Genomic DNA, 20,817 nt, shown 5'->3' with positions numbered 1-20,817 from the left:
GATGAGGGCTGGGGAGCTCCAATGTTTTTAGATTTTGGGTGGGATAAACAAGACATATATAGAGTGAAAAAAGTGCATAAACCTGTTTGAATATCTGCCAAACAGTCAGAAGCTCCAAAAAGTTACAGAAACAAGGCAGATATGGTGTTTTTGAAGTAAATAGTAGAGGAGCACATGGTGACCAACAAAGATGGTCCCGGCAAGAGGAACGACAAAACAGAATAAATTTTGTTAGTTTTATTAACGAAAACATTAGCTGGAGTGGTCTTCACATCAGGTTAGGAAAAAACAGAGATTATTGTAAAGGATCGAGTGGACAAAATTAAGAATTTGTGCAGCAGTAATGAAAACATGAGAAACAAAGTTACAGCCCTATAAAATCCATTAAGGGAATTATACAAAGATAAAAATCACTGGGAAGCTGAACGAAAAGTCCTGGAGGAGGAAAATAAAGAATTCAAGATAGCTCTTGAAGTTAAACCAAATCCAGATGTTAGTGAATACAATAGGTTAGGCAAGGACATTCAACATCGATAATATGCTTTACCAGAAAAGATGGAAGAGGTTACAAAGAATATAGGAAAGTACAAGAAAGATATTAAGCTATCCGATGCACAATTGGCCTGAGAGAAAGTAATATTAAAAGCAGTTAAGGAAGTGACCGAGCAACAACAAGACTCTGAAAAACCTTGACCTACATCTTCCAGCAAAGAGCCACCACAAAATGTACTGTAGATAAACCAACACAGCCCAACAAAGCATGAACCAGGACTCTGCCAATATTATGCATGTGGTGTATGCAAATATGGCCTATCATGAAGAGCTAATGGAATATGCAGACGACGAGTCACAATAACGTGGCTGAAGATATGATGACCAAACCACAACTCAGTAGATGGAGAAAGGTCGACATTTTGGTCCGTCCTGGACCATTATCAAGTCGATTGTGATGGAAGAGAGTTGCTGTTGTTTTAGATTCAATTACTCGGAACAAAAATGGGAGAGAGGAAGGCACGGGCATTAAATAAGAAGAGTGAGGCGAGGAGCAGGTAAGAGAAGACGGTAATTCAAGAAGAAGGTAAGAGAAAGACGAAAAGGTAAGAATAGGATGGAAGGTACTAATGGGATGAAGGAAGAATGGGATAGGTAAGAATAATATGAGGGTAAGAAAAAGTAAAAGGCTTGTCAGGTCACGTTTATTAGGAAGGTTAAAGCATTTAAGTATGTACTAATGGAATTAAATATATAAGTGGAACATGCTTATGGAACATATGAATTTTAAAAACCCGAGAAACTGCAGAAATATCCTAATAGGGGTACATAGATTGCCTAGAATTTCATATCAAAGGAACCAAGCGAATAAAATCAAAATAACGCAATTATGAATACAGCAATACCCATACATACCAGGGGGATTTTTTAACAAGAGTAATAGGAAAAGAATGACGAGAAATGTCCAAACTCTATCATCAGCTCTGCCAAATGGTAGACAGGACGCACACAATGTGGCACACCTTCCATAACCAAAGATATTAACTAGAAGTAAAATTCCCAGGTCTTCCACAAATACGATTACAACCGTCTTATTTCCCAACATACAAGGCATCAAAACACGCAAAAAAGTCCACTATCTAACTAGTCTCCTAAACGAAGAATATGCAATGTTAGCAAGTTTTACTAAAACTCACACAACGGACTATTATGATAGTGAGATATGGATTCCAGAATTCAATCTTTTCAGATGTGATCGAAAACATTGGCTACAGAGTGGAGTCAGTCAGTACTGTCGGAAAAAAACCAACATCATTTACTAACATTTGGTATAATATGCAGTTAATATTACTATGGTTTTTGTACTAAGTTAATTAATCATCCAAAGAAAACAATATTGCAGTGGAATTTTCCTCGGAAGAAAACGGGGATATCGTTGCCATGTCGCCATTAAATTCGCCAATTAATAATATTGGGAATTCATCTTAATACATCAATCGGTCTCTGGACTTTAAATATCAAAAACATTTCCCTTGAACTAACTTAATTATTAGTACTAAAATAAATTAAATATAAACCCTCTTTCCACTTGATAAAGCTACATCTTGAATCCAGATGCGTGAGGGAGGGGAGTAGTTATTTTGAGCACGGAACGTTAAAATGTCTCATGTTGACCTCTCCAGGACATGAGGAACAGTAATTTAATGTCGAAGAGTTAGACAGCACATATTGACACCATCGTTACCAGGGAAGGCATATACCCGTACAGTATAATAAATGATAAAGAGCCCTGTTCATTGTGTCACGTTACTGTTATGGTTATGCCATAAATAAACAACAAACCCAAGGGTGAACAATAATTCAACCCTTTATTTCAGAAAATTATAATATTCATGTAAGCTGAATAATTTATGTGCTGCAAATATTACTATGTAATCTCATTGGCAGGTGAATTGAGAAGTGAAGTTATTAATGAGGAATCACTATACGGGCTCACCATAGCCCGTGCTACATGGACATTTCGTTCTGAGTAGCTAAATCTAAAACAACAACAATAGCGTGGAATCACTATAAGACGGGAGACCAAGTTACTGGCTAGCTGCCCACTTGCTCTACACAATAACGGAATGTTGAAGCCTACTAGTCAGATAAGATTCCCCATATATTTTACTAACCCATGTAGTCCAATTGTAGTGAATTGTCTACCAATCGATTAATCGATTATTAAATTACCCTCCCCCCCCCCCCCGCTTGTGTAGGAAACGATTTGGGGGAATTTAATATCATACAGTCCATTTTAAATTCATACAGTCCGTTATCAAAATATATAAACGTAAGAAATAAATTAATATAAATTAATAAATTGTAAATAAATAAATAAATCCCATGAGTCAGTTTTCCCCACACGGACATCAAAGATGCTATTCTGTACAGAGGTGATGAACACCACAATTTATATGGTGGGAGTGCTGATAGTCAAAAATGAAATTCTAAATGTGATGATTGTCCATGTTTATAAATTATTAAATGAAAATCATTGGCAATTTAAAGAACAACTTGCCAAAAATAGAATACTGCTTAGAAAACCTCACGAATCCGGCCCCAAACATCCTCATGCTTTGTGACTTTAACTTATGGGCACCTAAAATGTAAAAATGTGCCAAATACAGGTATACCAGAGAGAATCCCAAGAAGCAGTTTAAATTAAATGCCACATACAGATGACCTCTTCCAAATGTGTGACAGATTTGCCTTAAACCAGCCAATAGTAGAACATACTAGGAAAAAAACATCTTAAATCTTATATTTACCAAATATGATGAACTGATTAGGGACATAATGATTACATATACATGCTACTCAAACTGAAGTTCAAACATGCATGGGCAATAGACCTATGCAGCCAGTCTCAAATCCAAGAGGAGGAGAATTCAGAAATTTTAATTTCAATACCAAACGGATTACCTGGGAACAAATACACCAAGACCTCACAGATATATACTTAGTCAGCTAGATAATGCAAACTTAACCAGTACCTCAAGAAATTAGGCAGATTTATGTGCAAGTCGCATACCACTAAGGCGAAAGAGAAAAAGATGCAAACTGGAACGAGAACGGCGTTCCCCCTATTGGACGACGAAAACAAATTGCAGAACATCTTAAACTCTCAACTTTATCCTAAGAACGACAAAGAAGGATATGTAGAGAAATAAAAATAGAAATAACGATTGAACTCTGGTTGCAAGGGTCTCATAAATTCCAGGAGAGACAGAGAGACCAAAAGGCCATAAGCGAAATAGAGAGAAATCCTAAATGCTTTTTATCTTATTCAAAATCGAGAAGAAAAATTTAATCCTGAATTGGCCCTTGTCCAAGGGTGATGGAACCTTCACAGATGACAGCAAAGAAATGAGTGAAATACTGAGATTACAATACAATTCTGTTTTCAGGGCAGATCAATAATTCAAACTAATTCTTTATGAATGCTACACCACCACCGAGCTGTGTATCAGATGTCACTCTAACCCTATTGGATTCTAAAGTAGCCGGAGACAGTATGTCCATTCACTCTGCACCAGACCCAGACTCTTCGAATTCTATATTCATCACAAACTGCCAAAAAACCACTACCACAGGCCCTTAACATCTTTTAGAAGCAGGGGACTAGATACTGGTGTCATTCCTGACATAAAACAGTGGAGAACGCGCCACTTCACAAAGAAGGTAGTAATGCAGAGGCAAAATAATATAGACCTAACATCGCACATCATAAAATCCTTAAAAAGAGTGCTAAGAAGTAAGATCCAAAAACACATGGAATCACAGTGTTTACAAAACGCTGTGATTCCGCTGGGCACGCTGGGCAACATGGGTTCAGTACAGAGCGCTCCAGCCTCTCACAGTTGCTAGACCACTATGACATGGCCTTAGATGTCATGGAAGACAGACAAAACGCTAATGTAATATACACAGATTTCGCTAAATTCTTGCACAAATGAGACCATGGTGTTATAGCACACAAAATGCGCTCAAAAGGAATTACTGTCAAAGTAGGAAGATGGATGTTTAACTTCTTAACAAACAAAACCCAGAGTGTAATTGTCAACACAGTAAAATCAAAATCATCCACCGTGAATAGCTCAGTTCCGCAAGAAGTGCTTTTCCTCATCTTCATATCCAGCCCGTCCTCCTAAGGTTTCCCAACGTAAAGAAACTATTGTACGTAAGTGCCCTTAGTCTAACCTACTTGAGGACCCAAAACAAAAAGATAAAATTTATTGAAATATTTTAATAAATTCAATAAAATTTATTTAAATATTTTAGTTTTGTTTTATAAAACTGTAATATCAATATAGCTATAGGTTAAGTAGTAATTGTAATTAAGAAGCAATAAAATATTTATCTTCAAAAACTAAGAAGGTTAGGTTAGGTCGTGGTTTTCTATTCAGCTTTTCAGGTAAACTCAAATATTCACAATATATTTGACAGTACGATTTAATACTAAGTGTAAATAAGTACAATTCCTGACTGTCATACCTAGTACATAATTGCATTTATGGGGCTGTTACATTTACCTTCCCATTTTTGGAGGACGGGCTGGAGTTCTTACATTCTTGTACCACCACTACCACGCGTAACATTTCAGGTAAGTCCTTTATCTTATGTTCCCCGGAATACGACCCACAAAATCGTTTAACAGCCAGGTACCCATTTTACTGTTGGACTGTTGGGTAAACAGAGGTTACACATAAGGATTGACGCCCAGTAAATTCTCCCCGGCCAGGATACGAACCTAGGACAAAGCGCTCGCGACACGCCAGGCGAGTGTCTAAACCACTACGTCACAGGGACTGCTACGAATATCAGACATAGCGAACGATACATACTATAGTACTGAATCATCCTTTGCAGATGACATATTTTCAGGAGAGTAGACAATATAGAAGACACGGCCAATCTCCAATCTGATAATAATCAAGTCTTTCAATGGGCCACAGAAAATAACACGATGTTTAATGAGAATAAATTCCAATTACTGCGCAATTACTATGGAAAAACGAGAACATCAAAGTAGACACAATATATAAAAAAAAACAGTCAAACCACATTATTGAAAGAAAACCAGTGTAATAGATTTAGGAGTAATCATGCCAGAAGTCCTTGCTTTTAAAGAGCACAACAAAGTTGCTATGAGAACTGCAAGAACAACGACAGGTTGGATAAGAAGGACCTTTCAAACAAGAGATGCCACACAAATTATGATACCTTTAAAGACATCAGTGCTCTCTAGAGTGGAATATTGCTGCACATTAAAAACTCCATTCAAATTACTGGCCTGTAGAGTGTGCAAAGTTCCCTTACCCCTAAAATCCCCCTCAATAGAACAATTATTTTATTGGGACTGCCTAATAATTTTCAATCTGTATTCCCTAGAGGCAGGAAACATATATAATATACTACATTTTGAAAATATTAGAAGGACTGGTTCCAAATCTGCACACACAAATAATATCACATGAAACCAGAAGGCATGGCAGGATGTGCAAATAAAGAAACTGAAGAGTACAGGTGCAATAGGTACACTGAGAGAGAACTCTATCAACATCAGAGACCCGAGACTCTTCAACACATTTCCCCTGCACACTCGGGGCATAACTTGCTGATCTCTCGCAGTATTCAAAATAGACACTAGAAGGTGAAGGGACGACGACGTTTCGGTCCGTCCTGGACCATTCTCAAGTCGATTGACCATTCTCAATCGACTTGAGAATGGTCCAGAACGGACCGAAACGTCGTCGTCCCTTCACCTTCTAGTGTGTGGTTTGGTCAACATACTTTAACCACGTTATTGTGACTCATCGCCTGCATTCAAAATAGAACTCTGCAAGCACATTTAAAGGATACTTGATCAACCAAGATGTGTCTCATACGTCAGGCTGCGAGCAGCCGCATGAAACAGCCTGGTGGATCAGATAAGCAAATAGGAGGCCTAGTCAGAAACCGTACAACGGGGACATTATTCACCGGAATCTTCAACAGGTAAGTAGGTGCTGGTTTCACAAAGAATGATTGACAGGAGACCTTATATACAGCAACATTATTAATATAAATATATTCCAAAGACTTTGTCAACTGTATATTCCGACACCGTTGAATGGAATTCAAACTTAACATCACTTCCTTGCTTGACCCGAGGAAGGAGATGAATTATATTAAGCCGAGGAATGGAACAACACCCCTACATTCCATATTTTGGTCTTGTCTTATTTGCTGATGGAAGAGCTCCCTGGTTAATTAATTAATTACAGAGATCAGTAACTGAACCAAGAAATATCTGGAATTAAATTATATTTTTGTATATAAAGCTCAGCTGTTTTAACTAGTAGCTAATATAATTTATTTGACACAATTACTCTTCAATGAAGTCTACTTCTGCCAAATAGGCTATATTTTTAGGATTTTACTTAGATTCAATAACTTTGCCAATCTCAAAATCTTTTTTTTTTCCATTTATCTATTTATATGTTCATTTAATCTATATAAAGAAAAATGGAAATGTTAACTTGTTCAAAATCGCTAATTTCCAAAAGTTCTTCACCGATTGCTTTGAAATTTTCACACAACGTTCCTTTCACATCCGAGCGGGTTTTTATATACTTACTATATAGATGTCACGTCTGTGACGGGAAAAAATATGCATTTTTTCAAAAACTGTGTTTTTCATGTGAGGGAAATCTTCGAAACCTCTTTACCGATTGCTTTGAAATTTTGACAACGTTGCATTCGAATAGGCGCAGGTATTTTTTATACCTACTATATACATGCCTCACCTGTGACAGGAAAAAATATGTTTAAAAAAAACAGTGCCATCTGTTGGACGTAATAGGAACACACGCTGTAATCTCCGAAAGTTCTTCACCGATTACTATGAAATTTTAACACAACGTTTCATTCGAATAAGCGCGCGTTTTTAAATACCTACTATATAGCTACCACACCTGTGACCAGGTAAAAACATGTTTTTTTGAAAAACAGCGCCATCTGTTGCAGGTTACAGCAACACACGCTATATTAATTATGTTACAAATTCATTTCAGTGTTTCTGACTGCATTGATAAATTAAATTTTCATAGATTTCAACTTATTTTCATTTTGATTGAATTATTTTGTGTGACATTGCATTGGGATTGAGCTGTGTTGTTTACCATATCATTTATTTCGTGAGTATAAGTATAGATGCCACACCTGTGACAGGTAAAAACATTATTTAAAAAAAAACATGTTTTTTTTTCGAAAAACATCGCCATCTGTTGGACGTAAAAGCAACACACGCTATACTAAATATGTTATGATTCCATTTCAATGTTTCCAGTTGCATTGATAAAATGAATTTACATAGATTTTGATTTATTTTAATTTTGATTTAATTATTTTGTGTGACATTGAGTTGGAATTGAGCTGTGTTGTTTACCATACCGTTCATTTCATGAGCATACTTTACTGTTTTATTTTTTCATTGTTTTTATTTCGTTTTTTAACTTCTTATTTTTCAGTGATGGCAACACCAGATCATTTTATATTCTCAATTTTTCTGATGGGAACATCAGATCATTTAGGAATGCATCGGACGAGGGTGTGAGGAATGGTGGGGAGGACGAGGGGACGGGAGTGGGGGATAGTGAGGGGACGGGGGAGGGGGAATTTTAGGGAGGACGAGAAGACAGCGGAGTGGGGGATGGTGAGGAGGACGAGAACACAGAGGAGCTGGTAATGGTGGGGAGGACGAGGGGACGGAAAAGTGGGGGAGGACGAGGGGACGGGGAAGTGGAGGAGGACGAGGGGACGGGAAAGTAGGGGATGGTGGGAGGACGAGGGGACGGGGAAAAGGTGAATAGTGGGGAGAATGGGGGGACAGGGAAGAGTTGCTGCGGCTTAGTAACACACATGCGTTGCTGAGCCACAGCAACGCGTGGCCGGGTACAGCTAGTTTATAGAATAAATTTCTAAGATGTGCATCACCCCAATTACATTACTAATATCTTAACATTTCCTGGCCTATAAAAATTGCAATCTATAATGATGAATAGTACTTCAGTGTTATAAAGAATAACCTACTTTCTTGATCAGTAACATTCCAGCAAGTTGATGGTTGGCCAAAACCTGCGGAACTGGCGGCGGCCACACTGGCTGTGACGTTCGTATAGGGTTGAAGATTGCTGAATTTTATGTTATTCTCCATGCTGAAGGTTTCATTTGACCCTTTCTCGTCGCTCCACAGAACGTCCCACGACCAACTGATGCTGTGGTTTTCAATGCTACAGTTAAAGACTGGATCAATCCAGTTAACAACTAATGTTGAGGTGAATACGTTCGAGAACCAGCAGCTCTGTGGTGGCGGTGGCTCTGGGAAAATATTTTGGATGAGAGACTACATAATGTGAATAATAAGTAAGATTGAAATCTATTATGTTGAACAATCCTGGTTGAGAGAATAGATTATGTGCGTTATCTACAATGATTTCTACAAGGGGATAGAGACTAGTAGCCTTTATGTACATAAATAAGAAATTAAAATATACAATGAATGCAATACATAATTATACCTTAGAATGTTCAAATCAAATTTGAGGTAATGGAAGGTCAATGGCAGCAGCAGCCGTGGAATTACCTGGACTGTTTGTTGTGCCTGTTACTGGAGTGTAATACTGCTTATCGCTGTACACTGCGTATATTCTTAATTTATAAGAACTGCACCATTTCAGTCCATTTATGAACAAGTATGTGTTGTTCGTTTTATTATCTATAGATTCAAATAGAATTTGGACCCTATAATATTCAGGCGGCGGCTCATTTGGATCCCACGACACATTGAGAGCGTTGGATCCCACCGGCGTCACTATCACGTTCTCAGGCGGCCCTTCACCTTCACCTGTGGGAGACAATGCTGTAAGAGATCACGTCTTGTGTGTGAAACTGCTTTGTAATTTATTTATGACAGTGATACATTGTATTGCAGATCCTCTTCTCATTGCAATATGAGCCCGGCCAATATACATAACCTGCGAGTCACAATTAAAATTATTATGGATTTAATACCAATATGTGTGAGACTTCTTGAGAGCTCCTAGGAATGATAATATATGATGTCTCCCAAGGAGAATATAAATTAATATTTGACAGTAAAAGTGAAGTCATGAAGGAGAACAGAATAACGAAGTGAGAATGGAAGAACTTACAAAATAATAATAATGCATCATAGAACGAAAGAAGATGAGATTGAAAGTAAATTGTAGTAAACCAGGAAGGAAAATGAATAAGGAAAGGAAAAAAAAGAGATAAAAAAGTCGCAGAGAATAACCAGATAAAAAAATGGATGGAGAGGATAGGAAATGAGGGAGGAGATGCAAGAGGATGAACAAAAAAAGAGGAAAAAATATGAAGAAATACATAAGAAAATAAATACTGGGAAAGTAAGGACAACAAAATAAGTATAGAAGAAATATTACAGATAGGGTGAATAAGAAAAAGGTTCATGATAGAAAGTACTAGGCATACAGGACACAGGGAGGAAAGAAGGAAGCAGGTCTAGAGAAAAAAGGGTAGAAGGAATAGAGGGGAAAAGAAGTCTAAAGAAGAGTTAGTAAGTGATACGGTGATAGGGCTGCAAGGAAGAACAGAAGACAGGCAAAAGACAAGGGAAAGCAGGGAGGTAAGGATGAATCGAATGGAATAGGTGGAGGAAGTAGAGATAGAAGAAATGAGTGATTAAGGAGGGAAGTACATTTAAACTGAAGGGGAAAGAAAAAGGAACTGTAATAGTAGACGGATGGGGAGAACAAGGACTACACTAAACGGGAAGAGGAAGAGAAGCATAAATGGATTCTCTTCAGGATTTGACACAAGTCTTCATAAATTGGCAAGAGAAGCAGATAATTAATCGATACAACACCAGTCGTTCGAAACAAGCCAGATGTTGAGTTAGCCATCGTCCTATCCCATTGGCTTAGGAGCACAAAGAGAACCATCTAAGTGAATGACAGCTATCGAAAAACATGTTAGTTACTCATTAGACATGGAGCCAAGACACTGAATCCTTCGTCACCTGCACAACCCTACACTGCAAACATATATGAGCTCCTGAGAACCTTTAGTCTCTATACATTCTATTGCAGGCGATAAGTCACAATAAAGTGGCTGAAGATATGATGACCAAACCATAACTCAGAAGATGGTGAAGCGACGACGTTTCTGTCCGTCCTTGAACATTATCAAGTCGATCACATGATTTGATAATTGTCCAGGACGGATCGAAATGTCGTCGCTTCTTCATTTTCTGTGTTGTGGTTTGGCCGTATCTATATAAGTAAAAATGGCTTCGGCCACTTTGACCAATCATCAGCCAAGTACCCACACCCACATACAGACTGGCGAAGCGACTGAACGGCTTGCTGACTCCTTATGTACCTTGTGCTTTCAGCCTGAAGTCTCCAAAGGAATTTGTTGACTTACTGTGGGGAACATGGGCCACAGGGATAAGAGCCTCGTTGGACTTAGAATCACTGTTTACCAACGTACCTGTGGATGAAACAATCGGGATGATAGCAGACAGAGTGTATCGTGATCCGGCCTGTACTCCTCTTGACATACCAGAAAACATTCTAAGGAAACTACTCCAAGCTTGTACTAAAGAGGCACCCTTCTTGAGCCCAGATGGGCACATGTATAGGCAAGTAGATGGGGTCACCATGGGTTCTCCCCTAGGTGTCCTGTTTGTGAACTTCTACATGGGTACCATCGAACAGAAGGTCTTAGTTGACATGAACTTGAAACCTGCCATATACTTCAGGTATGTTGACATTTTTACACAGGTACCTGATGTCAGACGTCTGCAGGAGCTGAAGGAGGCATTCGAGCGGAATTCTGTGTTGAGTTTCACTTACGAGATGGAGAAGGATGGGAAGCTGCCCTTTCTAGATGTAACAGTCACGGAAAGGAGCAGAGGTTTCCACACTGCAGTCTACACTAAGGAAACAAAGGAATGTGCCTCACTGCCAACAGTGACTGCCCAGACAGGTACAAGAGGAGTGTTGTCAACGATTACGTCGACTGTGCTCTCAGCCACAGCTCCGGTGAAATGCCATGCAACCTCTGAAGAGTCAACTAACACAACACCTGTACCCCCAATTAGACTATTTTACAGGAACTTCTTTTCCACAACTCATAAAACGGAGAAAAGGGTCCTGAAAGATATTGTTAATAGGAACGTTATCCCTACAGACAAAAATCAGAAGATGCAATTGACGATTTACTATAAAACCAAAAAAAACGGCCAACCTACTCATGAAAAACTCTCCAGACACAAAACAGAACGCCTTAAAGGAGACCAACGTCGTCTATGCCTTCAAATACCCACTTGAGGACTGTAAGCCCCAAAGAACTCAGTATATAGGCAAGACAACAACATCTCTTTCCAGGAGATTAACAATGCATAAGCAACAGGGCTCCATTAAGGAACATAATCTCTTCCCACAACCAGACCATCACCAGAGAAGTCTTAACAAACAACACAGAAATCGATAGATACAGCGATAGCAGGCAGCTCGACGTCTGCGAGGCAGTACACATCAAAAAGTCAACACCAGCAATCAATAGCCAATTAATGCACAACTATATTCTACCCACTTCAAGACTCTGTACCAATATAGAAGCATCAAGAGGAAGTATGGGCCAATAGACCCTTTGCAGTTACTTCCATTCTTATGCTCTCATATATCCAATTAATACCCATTGTTCCGTGTTCTGTCTTGTGTTTGTCAAAAGTTTGTTCACCTCATCCAAAACTGTTGCAACATATCACCTCACCCAAGTGTGAGTATATAAGACGGATAAGCTGTTTAGTGCTAGCAAAAGTAAAACTCTGTTTTGTGTTTTCAGGTTACAGTTGTATGTGTAAACTAAAGTCTTTGAAAATGTAATAAGTTATTACGAAACGCGTTCAAGCATCACGTCAGACTAGAAATAAAAATTAATTTTGGAGAATTGATTTTTCAATTATCATCGACAGTAAAAAGAAACATAAGAAATATTGAGAAAATTCGTGTTAGAATTATTAATCTTACTTTTTCGGTCATATTTAACAACATAAATCAAAATGTAAATGTTCGTTTGTTCAAAATCGCGAATCTCCGAAAGTTCTTCACCGATAGCTTTGAAATTTTTACACAGCATTCCATTCGCATCCGAGCGTGTTTTTATATACATACTATATAGATATCACGTCTGTGGCGTGAAAAAAAACATGCCTTTTATGAAAAACTGTGTTTTTCATGTGAGGAAAATCTTCGAAACCTCTTTACCGATTGCTTTGAAATTTTGACACAACGATGCATTCAAATAGGCGCGCGTTTTTATATACCAACTATATACATGCCTCACCTATGACAGGAAAAAAAACGTTTTTTTTTTTTTTAAACAGTGCTATCTGTTGGATGTAAGAGCAACACACGCAGTAATCTCCGAAAGTACTTCACTGATTGCTTTGAAATTTTTACATAACGTTCCATTCGAATACGTGGGTGTTTTTACATGGATGCACCTATTATATAAGTGTCACACCTGTGACAGGTAAAAACATTTTTTTTTGCAAAACAGCACCATCTGTTGCACGTACGAGCAACACACTTTATACTAAATATGTTACCATTCCATTTCAATGATTCTGATTTCATTGATAAATTGAATTTTCATACATTTTGATTTATTTTAATTTTGATTTAATTATTTGTGTGACATTACATTGGAATTGAGCTGTGTTCTTTACCATACTGTTCATTTCTTTAGTATAGTTTATTTTTAATATTTTTTAATTTCTTTTTTTTTTAACCGTTTTTCTTATATTTCAGTAATGGGAACATCAGATCATTTGATGTTCCCAATTTGCTGATGGGAACATCAGATCATTGGAATGCATCGGACGAGGGAGTGGGGAATGGTGAGGAGGACGAGGGGGACCAGCGAGATGGGAAAGGTGGGATGAATGGGGACAGGGGAATGGAGAATGGTGGGGATGACAAGGGAACAGGGAAGTAGGAGATGGTGGGGAGGACGAGGGGACGTAGGAGTGGGAGGACGAGAGGACGGTGGAGTGAGGAATGGTTAGGAGAACGAGGGGACGGTGGAGTGGGGGATGGTGGGGAGGACAAAGGGACGGGGGAGTGAGGAATGTTGGGGAGGACGAGGGGACGAGGGAGAGGGAATGGTGGGGAGGACAGGGGAGGGTTGCAGTGGCTCAGCAATGCGTGGCCGAGTATAGCTAGAGTGTATATATATATATATATATATATATATATATATATATCTGAGGAAGGGTGGCATGTTTGAAGACAAGAACAATGAACGGCACCGTCAGTGATAACCTAATCTCCTATCTCGATAACATGATTAATAGGGAATTATTGGCACACAAAAAAAGCCTGTGTTGAGAACAATTTATATCTTCTGGAAGCCAACTACCTCATGTTCATTTTGATCATGGTAACGAAGATCTCAAATAAGATAATGCAGTTATAATTATAATTTTGGGGTGATGCATTATACGTGAAACGGTAAACATAACTGATGTTATGATAATCTGGGCAGATGATGCTTGTTAAGTTGAGAGATGGCGCTGATGTCACTTAAGTGGTGGAACACTTGCACTGTGAGGCACTGCAGGCAGCTGGGTCAAGCTCCACACACCACTTACCTCTCCACGTACGAGGCATCTCCCTCTTCACTGATCAAGGCGGAACAGTCTACATTTACCAAACAATTGTTGCGAGGCGCAAAGAATTACCTGGTTATCTATAGCAGTAATAACTTTGAGTTGATTACGACCTCGCAACGCTTTCGAACTCTTAAACTGCATAGTGAATACAAACTACGTCGACATGCTCATAGTAATGCCTTACACGTCGTAAGTGAACAAGTAAGTCTCTGTGAATACCGACCAACATTTGGCGGAGAGAGAGAACAACAACGCAAGTCCAAAGAACGCATTGATATTAGTGATCTGAGATAAGATACGAGACTCATGTTCCTTACAGCTGAGTCTCCCCTCAACCCGTTCTCTTGATTTACCATTCCGTAAAAAATGCAACTGTTTTGCCTAACTTGAAGCCTACAGACCCCATGCAGCCCACCTTATCTATTGAGGTCGATGTATGGAAAACGTAAATATTACGGTGCTTCAGGAGTACCAATATCTCTTATTTTTGTTAACGTGTTGGTCGATAGGAATGATTTTTCTGTTTACTGTGATTTTTCTCAACTTACTTGTAACATTAGCGAGCACCTGTCAACACCTGTATCAGCGAGCACCTGTCAACACCTGTATTAGCGAGCACCTGTCAACACCTGTATTAGCGAACACCTGTTAACACCTGTATCAGCGAGCACCTGTCAACACCTGTATCAGCGAGCACCTGTCAACACCTGTATCAGCGAGCACCTGTCAACACCTGTATTAGCGAACACCTGTTAACACCTGTATCAGCGAGCACCTGTCAACACCTGTATCAGCGAGCACCTGTCAACACCTGTATCAGCGAGCACCTGTCAACATCTGTTCTCGTGCTCCTGTGTACTTGCAGTTTTGTAAATATATTTTATATATGTATATTGTATTGTTAAGAAATATATTCACCTGTGTACGCATTTGTAAGAGATTTCAGGATGCTGTGGGATCGAGGCTGCGGAAAGTTTACAGCTTTTACTGGTAAATCGACATTCCAAATTTTCCATTTATGGAGGTGAGTTGCCATACTGGTATGGCAACGCTGTAAGTCGGCCTCTGGGCAGGTTTTAACTACACAGCATGTTTTCACACTCTAACAAGCGTTAAAGCTGCCAGATAGTTTTTGCCTGAAGCTGTCGAACTTGTCGTTGACTGAAGGGAGACGACGATCGAGGGTTCAGATGCGTCTGGTCGAACTTACAAGCTTATCAAGTTCGATGATGTACGTTAGTTTCAGAAAAAAAAAATCATTTCAGCGCATGTACTTTTAATTAAAATGCTGGAACTTTGACGCAATAGTCGACAGGGTCAAAATTGTTTTGCATGAAGTGGTTAGGACGGGTTGTAACACTATACATGTATGGTCTGAGACAAAGTTATTGGGTTTTCATTAATAAATCAAAAACATGTTATCTTTTTCAGGAACTTCATCCCAACGAACTAAAATAACTTACAATTCAATGACAAATAGTCAGCAATTTTAAATACTATTTTTCTTTCTCATATTCTAAACACAATGTTCATATTAATGAACACAATGAACACATTGTGTTCCATTATCAGAACTAATCCTCCCCCCCCCCCCGCCCTCCCCGATCCTCGCCTCCCCATTGATGTCCTCAACCACTTCGTCACATTATATAAATGGAAATTAATGATTCTTGATAATAGAGATAGCACGCTTCCTCGCAGAGACAGTAGTTAAGTGGAGTAAGCAGCGGCCGAGGCTTCATCTTGTGGGACATAATTTCTACATCTGAATAAGGTACTTTCAAATAACCTTATGATGTATCAGCAATAATGCTGGGATGGTTTGTAGCCTTCGATTCCACTGTGTTAATTGGACTGCTTTGCTAATTGTCTAATCTGTCTCTTTATCGCAATTTCTTAGAAGTTTGCTCGTCAGTTTCCCACTCTGAGCACTGTGAACTTACCGCCACCTTTTCTAGTATTGAAAACTAGAAAGTCCCATTTATTAAGGAAAGCCCCAAAATTTATTAAGGAAAGCCCCAAAAATTAAGTCCCATTTTTATTACCACGCATTACACTTGTTTGACATTCAGTGATATTCCTCATAATGTTGCCAAGTCTCAGTTGTAACTTACTGAACCTTTCCTTGTGCTGTTTGAGATGAGTGGTGCTTAATCCATCAGGGATCTAATATTACATACGAACGACGTCCGAAAGACAGACATCCCAGCTTACTTTGGAGAAGATACACAGGTCAGCTTCGAGACTATAGTCTAGCTCGTCCCAGGGTGGTAATCAATATCTATAAAAACGGATGTCTATCTGTTTGTCCATCAGATGCTTCGGGTTAGTCTCACCAAACTTTGCAGGGTGACGGGTGGTTGTTAGGGAATTGTCACAGGAGGGTTTGATATGGCTCTCATACCTCCTTTAGTTACCAGCTTCCGCTTAACTGGCTTAACATAACAGGGAATAATGAAGCAGAAGATTTTCTTTAATTAAATGACGATTGCTTCCTTAAGTAACACATTAAGGAACCAATGTGTGAAAATAATATTTTAGATTTGGTGTTAACTAACAGGGAAACACAAATTAATGATATCGAAATAGGGAGTGAGCTAGGGAACAGTTATCACAAAGAAATAAAATTTAGCATAGAATGGAATAGATTTGAAAGAGAAAATTCTGTTAATTTTCGAAAAGCAGATTTTAATGGTCTAAGAAATTTTGGGGAAGAAATAGATTGGAAAGTCCTGGGGGATCGGGATGGGCCGGTTTAGGCGTGAATCCAGCGATGAGTGATGTAAAAAGGGATTTCGATGTGGATTCAAAATATAACTTATCTAAATATATTCAAAGCAAAGCGCGGGAACGAAGTATACCATAAAATTTGAATAGATCAACTGTATACCATACAATTGATAGTGGTAAGGTTTGCGAGGTTGTGTACCTTGACTTTGGTAAAGCTTTTGATACAGTGCCACATGAAAGACTGATTAAAAAGATAGAGGCTCACGGTATTGGAGGTGTTATATTAAGTTGGATTAGTGCATGGCTATACCAAAGGAAACAACGAGTTAGTATAAATGGGGTTAAGTCAGAGTTGGAAAATGTTGTAAGCTGAGTACCCCAAGGCTCTGTCCTGGGACCTCGGTAATCCCAGAATTACCGAGGAACGCCGGTAATCACGAAACGTCGATTACCGACGTTTCGGTCCTTCCAGGACAATTATCAAGTCGTGTGTGTGATTATATATACGACTTGATAATTGTTCAGGACGGACCGAAACGTCGTCGTCTCTTCATCTTCTGGTGTGTGTGGTTGGGTCATTTTTGACGTTTTCTATGCCTGGAGGAGTTTGGTGGGTAACTTTAGATAGTACAGAGTGGAACATTGTGAGAAGAGTCTGGGTTATCAGGTGAGTGGGTCTTGAGTCAACACAATCTCCCTGGTAGGAGGAGACGAGGTTTAGCTCTCAAGCAAGCAGGTCACTGTGTGTGTGTTATCTTCAAGCCTTTATCTTCACTGCTTCTGTGTTTAAGACAATCACGGTTTTCCTGACCACTGACCGCTATTATCTTCAGATAAGGACCTCCTCATACTTGCCCCAATGCTCCAGTGGTTCATACACGCTTTTTAACATGCCTCGGTTCAGGATAGGAAATATAATGTGGTTTTACATCTTCTAACTTTGCTTTTAGAGCAGTTTGTGAAGGAATATGGTAACGAGGATAGCGTTGTGAGGCAGTGTGTGTGTGTGGCCGGTGCTGGAGCACAGAGACGGGTCTGTGCTCGTAGACCAACCCGTCCTCTTAAAAATAACGTCGCTTTTCGCTCGTATGCGCACTATGGCCAAAAGTGGACGTAATTTGAAATGAAATCGACTCGTAAAAGTGAGGTACTCTCCCGTTTTCTGTTTGAGTCGTCCGGCCTACTCGGAAAGGTTAGGAGAGGAAACTTCCAATTAACCTTTTTTCATAAAAATTTGAAACTTTATGAGAATTGCATGCCCACCTAACCTATCAGAAGACCCTTAACTTACTGTTGTTGAAAAAAAATTCCCAAATTTATTTAGATTTTTTTTCATTTTCAAATTACGTCCACTTTCGGCCATACTGGCAGTGTCCAGTGTCACATATGTCATGTGCTGCCTGTCCAATGTCACATATGTCATGTGCTGCCTGTCCAATGTCACATATGTCATGTGCTGCCTGTCCAGTGTCATATATGTCATGTGCCACCTGTCTAGTGTCCCATGTCATGTGCTACCTGTCCAGAGTCACATATGTCATGTGCTACCTGTCCAGTGTCCCATATGTGCTACCTGTCCAGTGTCACATATATGTCATATGCTACCTGCCTATAACTATTACAGATGTATAGTACCTTCAGTTACTACGAATGGATACTACCAACAGCTAATATTGGTGGATAGTACATTTAGCTACTTAGGATAATTCATTTAGCTACTTTGAATGGATAGTACCGATAGGTACTATTGGTGGATGGTACATATAGCTACTATGAATGGATAGTACCGACTACTACTATGGGTGGATAGTATCTTTAGCTATTATGAATGGAAAGTACCGACTGCTACTGTGGATTGATACTCACTATAGCTACTATAGATAGACAACAAAATATGAACTGTTGAACAACAAAAATAAAAGTTTACTGATACTGTCATTCTAAATAAAATAAAAATCAGTGAAAAAGAGACAAGCAATAGACCAATAACTAGTCCCAGGTCCACGTTCATAATCCTTTGCCTAACATTGGCAATCTTAGGCCTAATTTAGTACCTAATTTAGTAACTAAATAGTAACCATAGTTACTATAATAACTACAGATATTACTGTTCAATAGGGTTGTAATTTTTGTAATATTTTGTTTAGGGAGGATGGAGATAAATGACATTTTGCTTGCAAGGGTTTAATCTTATAGAGATATTTAACGTTAGTGCGTAGAAAGGCAAAAAGGTCAGGGTGGTGAGGGTGAGGTGAGGTCAGGGACCACACGGCCTCACCCACGGGGGCCAGGGACCACACGGCCTCACCCAAGGGGCCCAGGGACCACACGGCCTCACCCAAGGGGCCCAGGGACCACACGGCCTCACCCAAGGGGCCCAGGGACCACACGGCCTCACCCAAGGGGCCCAGGGACCACACGGCCTCACCCAAGGGGCCCAGGGACCACACTGTCTCACCCAAGGGGCCCAGGGACCAGACGGCCTCACCCAAGGGGCCCAGGGACCACACGGCCTCACCCAAGGGGCCCAGGGACCACACGGCCTCACCCAAGGGGCCCAGGGACCACACGGCCTCACCCAAGGGGCCCAGGGACCACACGGCCTCACCCAAGGGGCCCAGGGACCACACGGCCTCACCCAAGGGCCCCACACGGCCTCTCATATTGCGCAGGTTAAAAGATAATTATTTATTGAGTAATGAAATGGTTGGAAGCTTATCTGTTCCTGACGTCCATGAACCCGTTGATACATGGCTCTGCCCGCGTTGCACGTGAACCAACCTTTCTCACGTGCAACTGACCCCGTCACGTGCGGCTGACCCAGTCACGTGCAGCTGACCGCCACTAGAGCCCCACATCAAGAAAGATGGAGCCTCAGAGTGTGTATGTGTGACTATTCGTATGAGTGCGAGTTATTGTGGAAACTCGTATATTTATGCTTGTGGCAGACGAGTTCTAGCGCTTGGGCACCTCCTCATAGGTCCAGAGTGTCGGGCGCAATGACTTCCGACGGTGTACTCTTGTATATGGACCCTCCATCATGTGAATGGTGGTGATCTTAAGTAGTGGTAGACATTCATCAGTCATGGTACCTAACTACTTGTAGTACTCGCTTCCTCCCTCCCTCCCTTCTTCCGTCCATCACCGCCCTTCCTTGCCTCCTTCATTCGTCCTTTCCCAATCTCCATCTCTTTTTTTCCATCCTTCCTATGTTTCTCGCACCTCCTAACTAAACCTTGGTCATTGCACCTCTTTACTACTCTTGTGTATTTTATTATTTGTATATTCTATTTGTCCCTGCCTGAACCAGCTGTTAACTCTTGGACTCTGACTTCCTAACCGCTGCGGGAACCACACCAGGCACCTGCACAGAGCGAGGACCCGCCGGTGAATCCCCACGCATAGATAAGCGGGGAAAATTATCCTCCAGGAAAATTGAAGGGACCTCAGCACGAGGAGCGTCGCAACTGGCCGCTACGTTGCCCTCAGCACCACATCGGAAACACGTGCGGGTTTGACCTTGATAAAAAGGTCCGCAGAGACAGCCCACGAAACAAAACCCTGGATGGTATAAGGCTCGTGAGCCGCATGACAAGCGTGCGGGAACCCAGCTGGACCCCCTTCAGCCGGCCCGCACTCAAAGTGTTGAGCCGGTGCTTCACTACCGTCCCAAACCACGTAAACAATGCCAGAGTTCCGCCTCGGGGAAGGTCACCGGCACGCCGTGAACACTCACAAACGTCAAGGGGCCCCCAGGGATCCGATATCTCTACAGACACAGCCGAAGCCGGAAGAGGAAGCGAGCGGCCATCCCAGCGAGCCACAAACTC

General features: G+C 40.4%; 1 protein-coding gene across 1 annotated transcript in view; it reads right to left on the bottom strand.

Annotated features, from left to right (window-relative positions):
* The window catches only part of LOC138351034 (phosphatidylinositol phosphatase PTPRQ-like), a 51,454-nt gene that overhangs the window by 18,593 nt on the left and 12,044 nt on the right, over positions 1 to 20,817 (bottom strand). The window contains exons 3-4 of the mRNA XM_069302550.1: positions 9,161 to 9,421; positions 8,608 to 8,895 (exon numbers count right to left, since the gene is read on the bottom strand). Of these exons, the coding sequence (XP_069158651.1) occupies positions 8,608 to 8,895; positions 9,161 to 9,421 (549 nt within the window). The remainder of the gene's footprint in view (positions 1 to 8,607; positions 8,896 to 9,160; positions 9,422 to 20,817) is intronic.

The sequence above is a fragment of the Procambarus clarkii genome, chromosome 48 (genome assembly GCF_040958095.1).
Source record: "Procambarus clarkii isolate CNS0578487 chromosome 48, FALCON_Pclarkii_2.0, whole genome shotgun sequence".
Lineage (NCBI taxonomy): Eukaryota > Metazoa > Arthropoda > Malacostraca > Decapoda > Cambaridae > Procambarus > Procambarus clarkii.
Note: the sequence above shows the minus strand (reverse complement) of the source record. Positions and strands in the feature narration are given on the sequence as shown.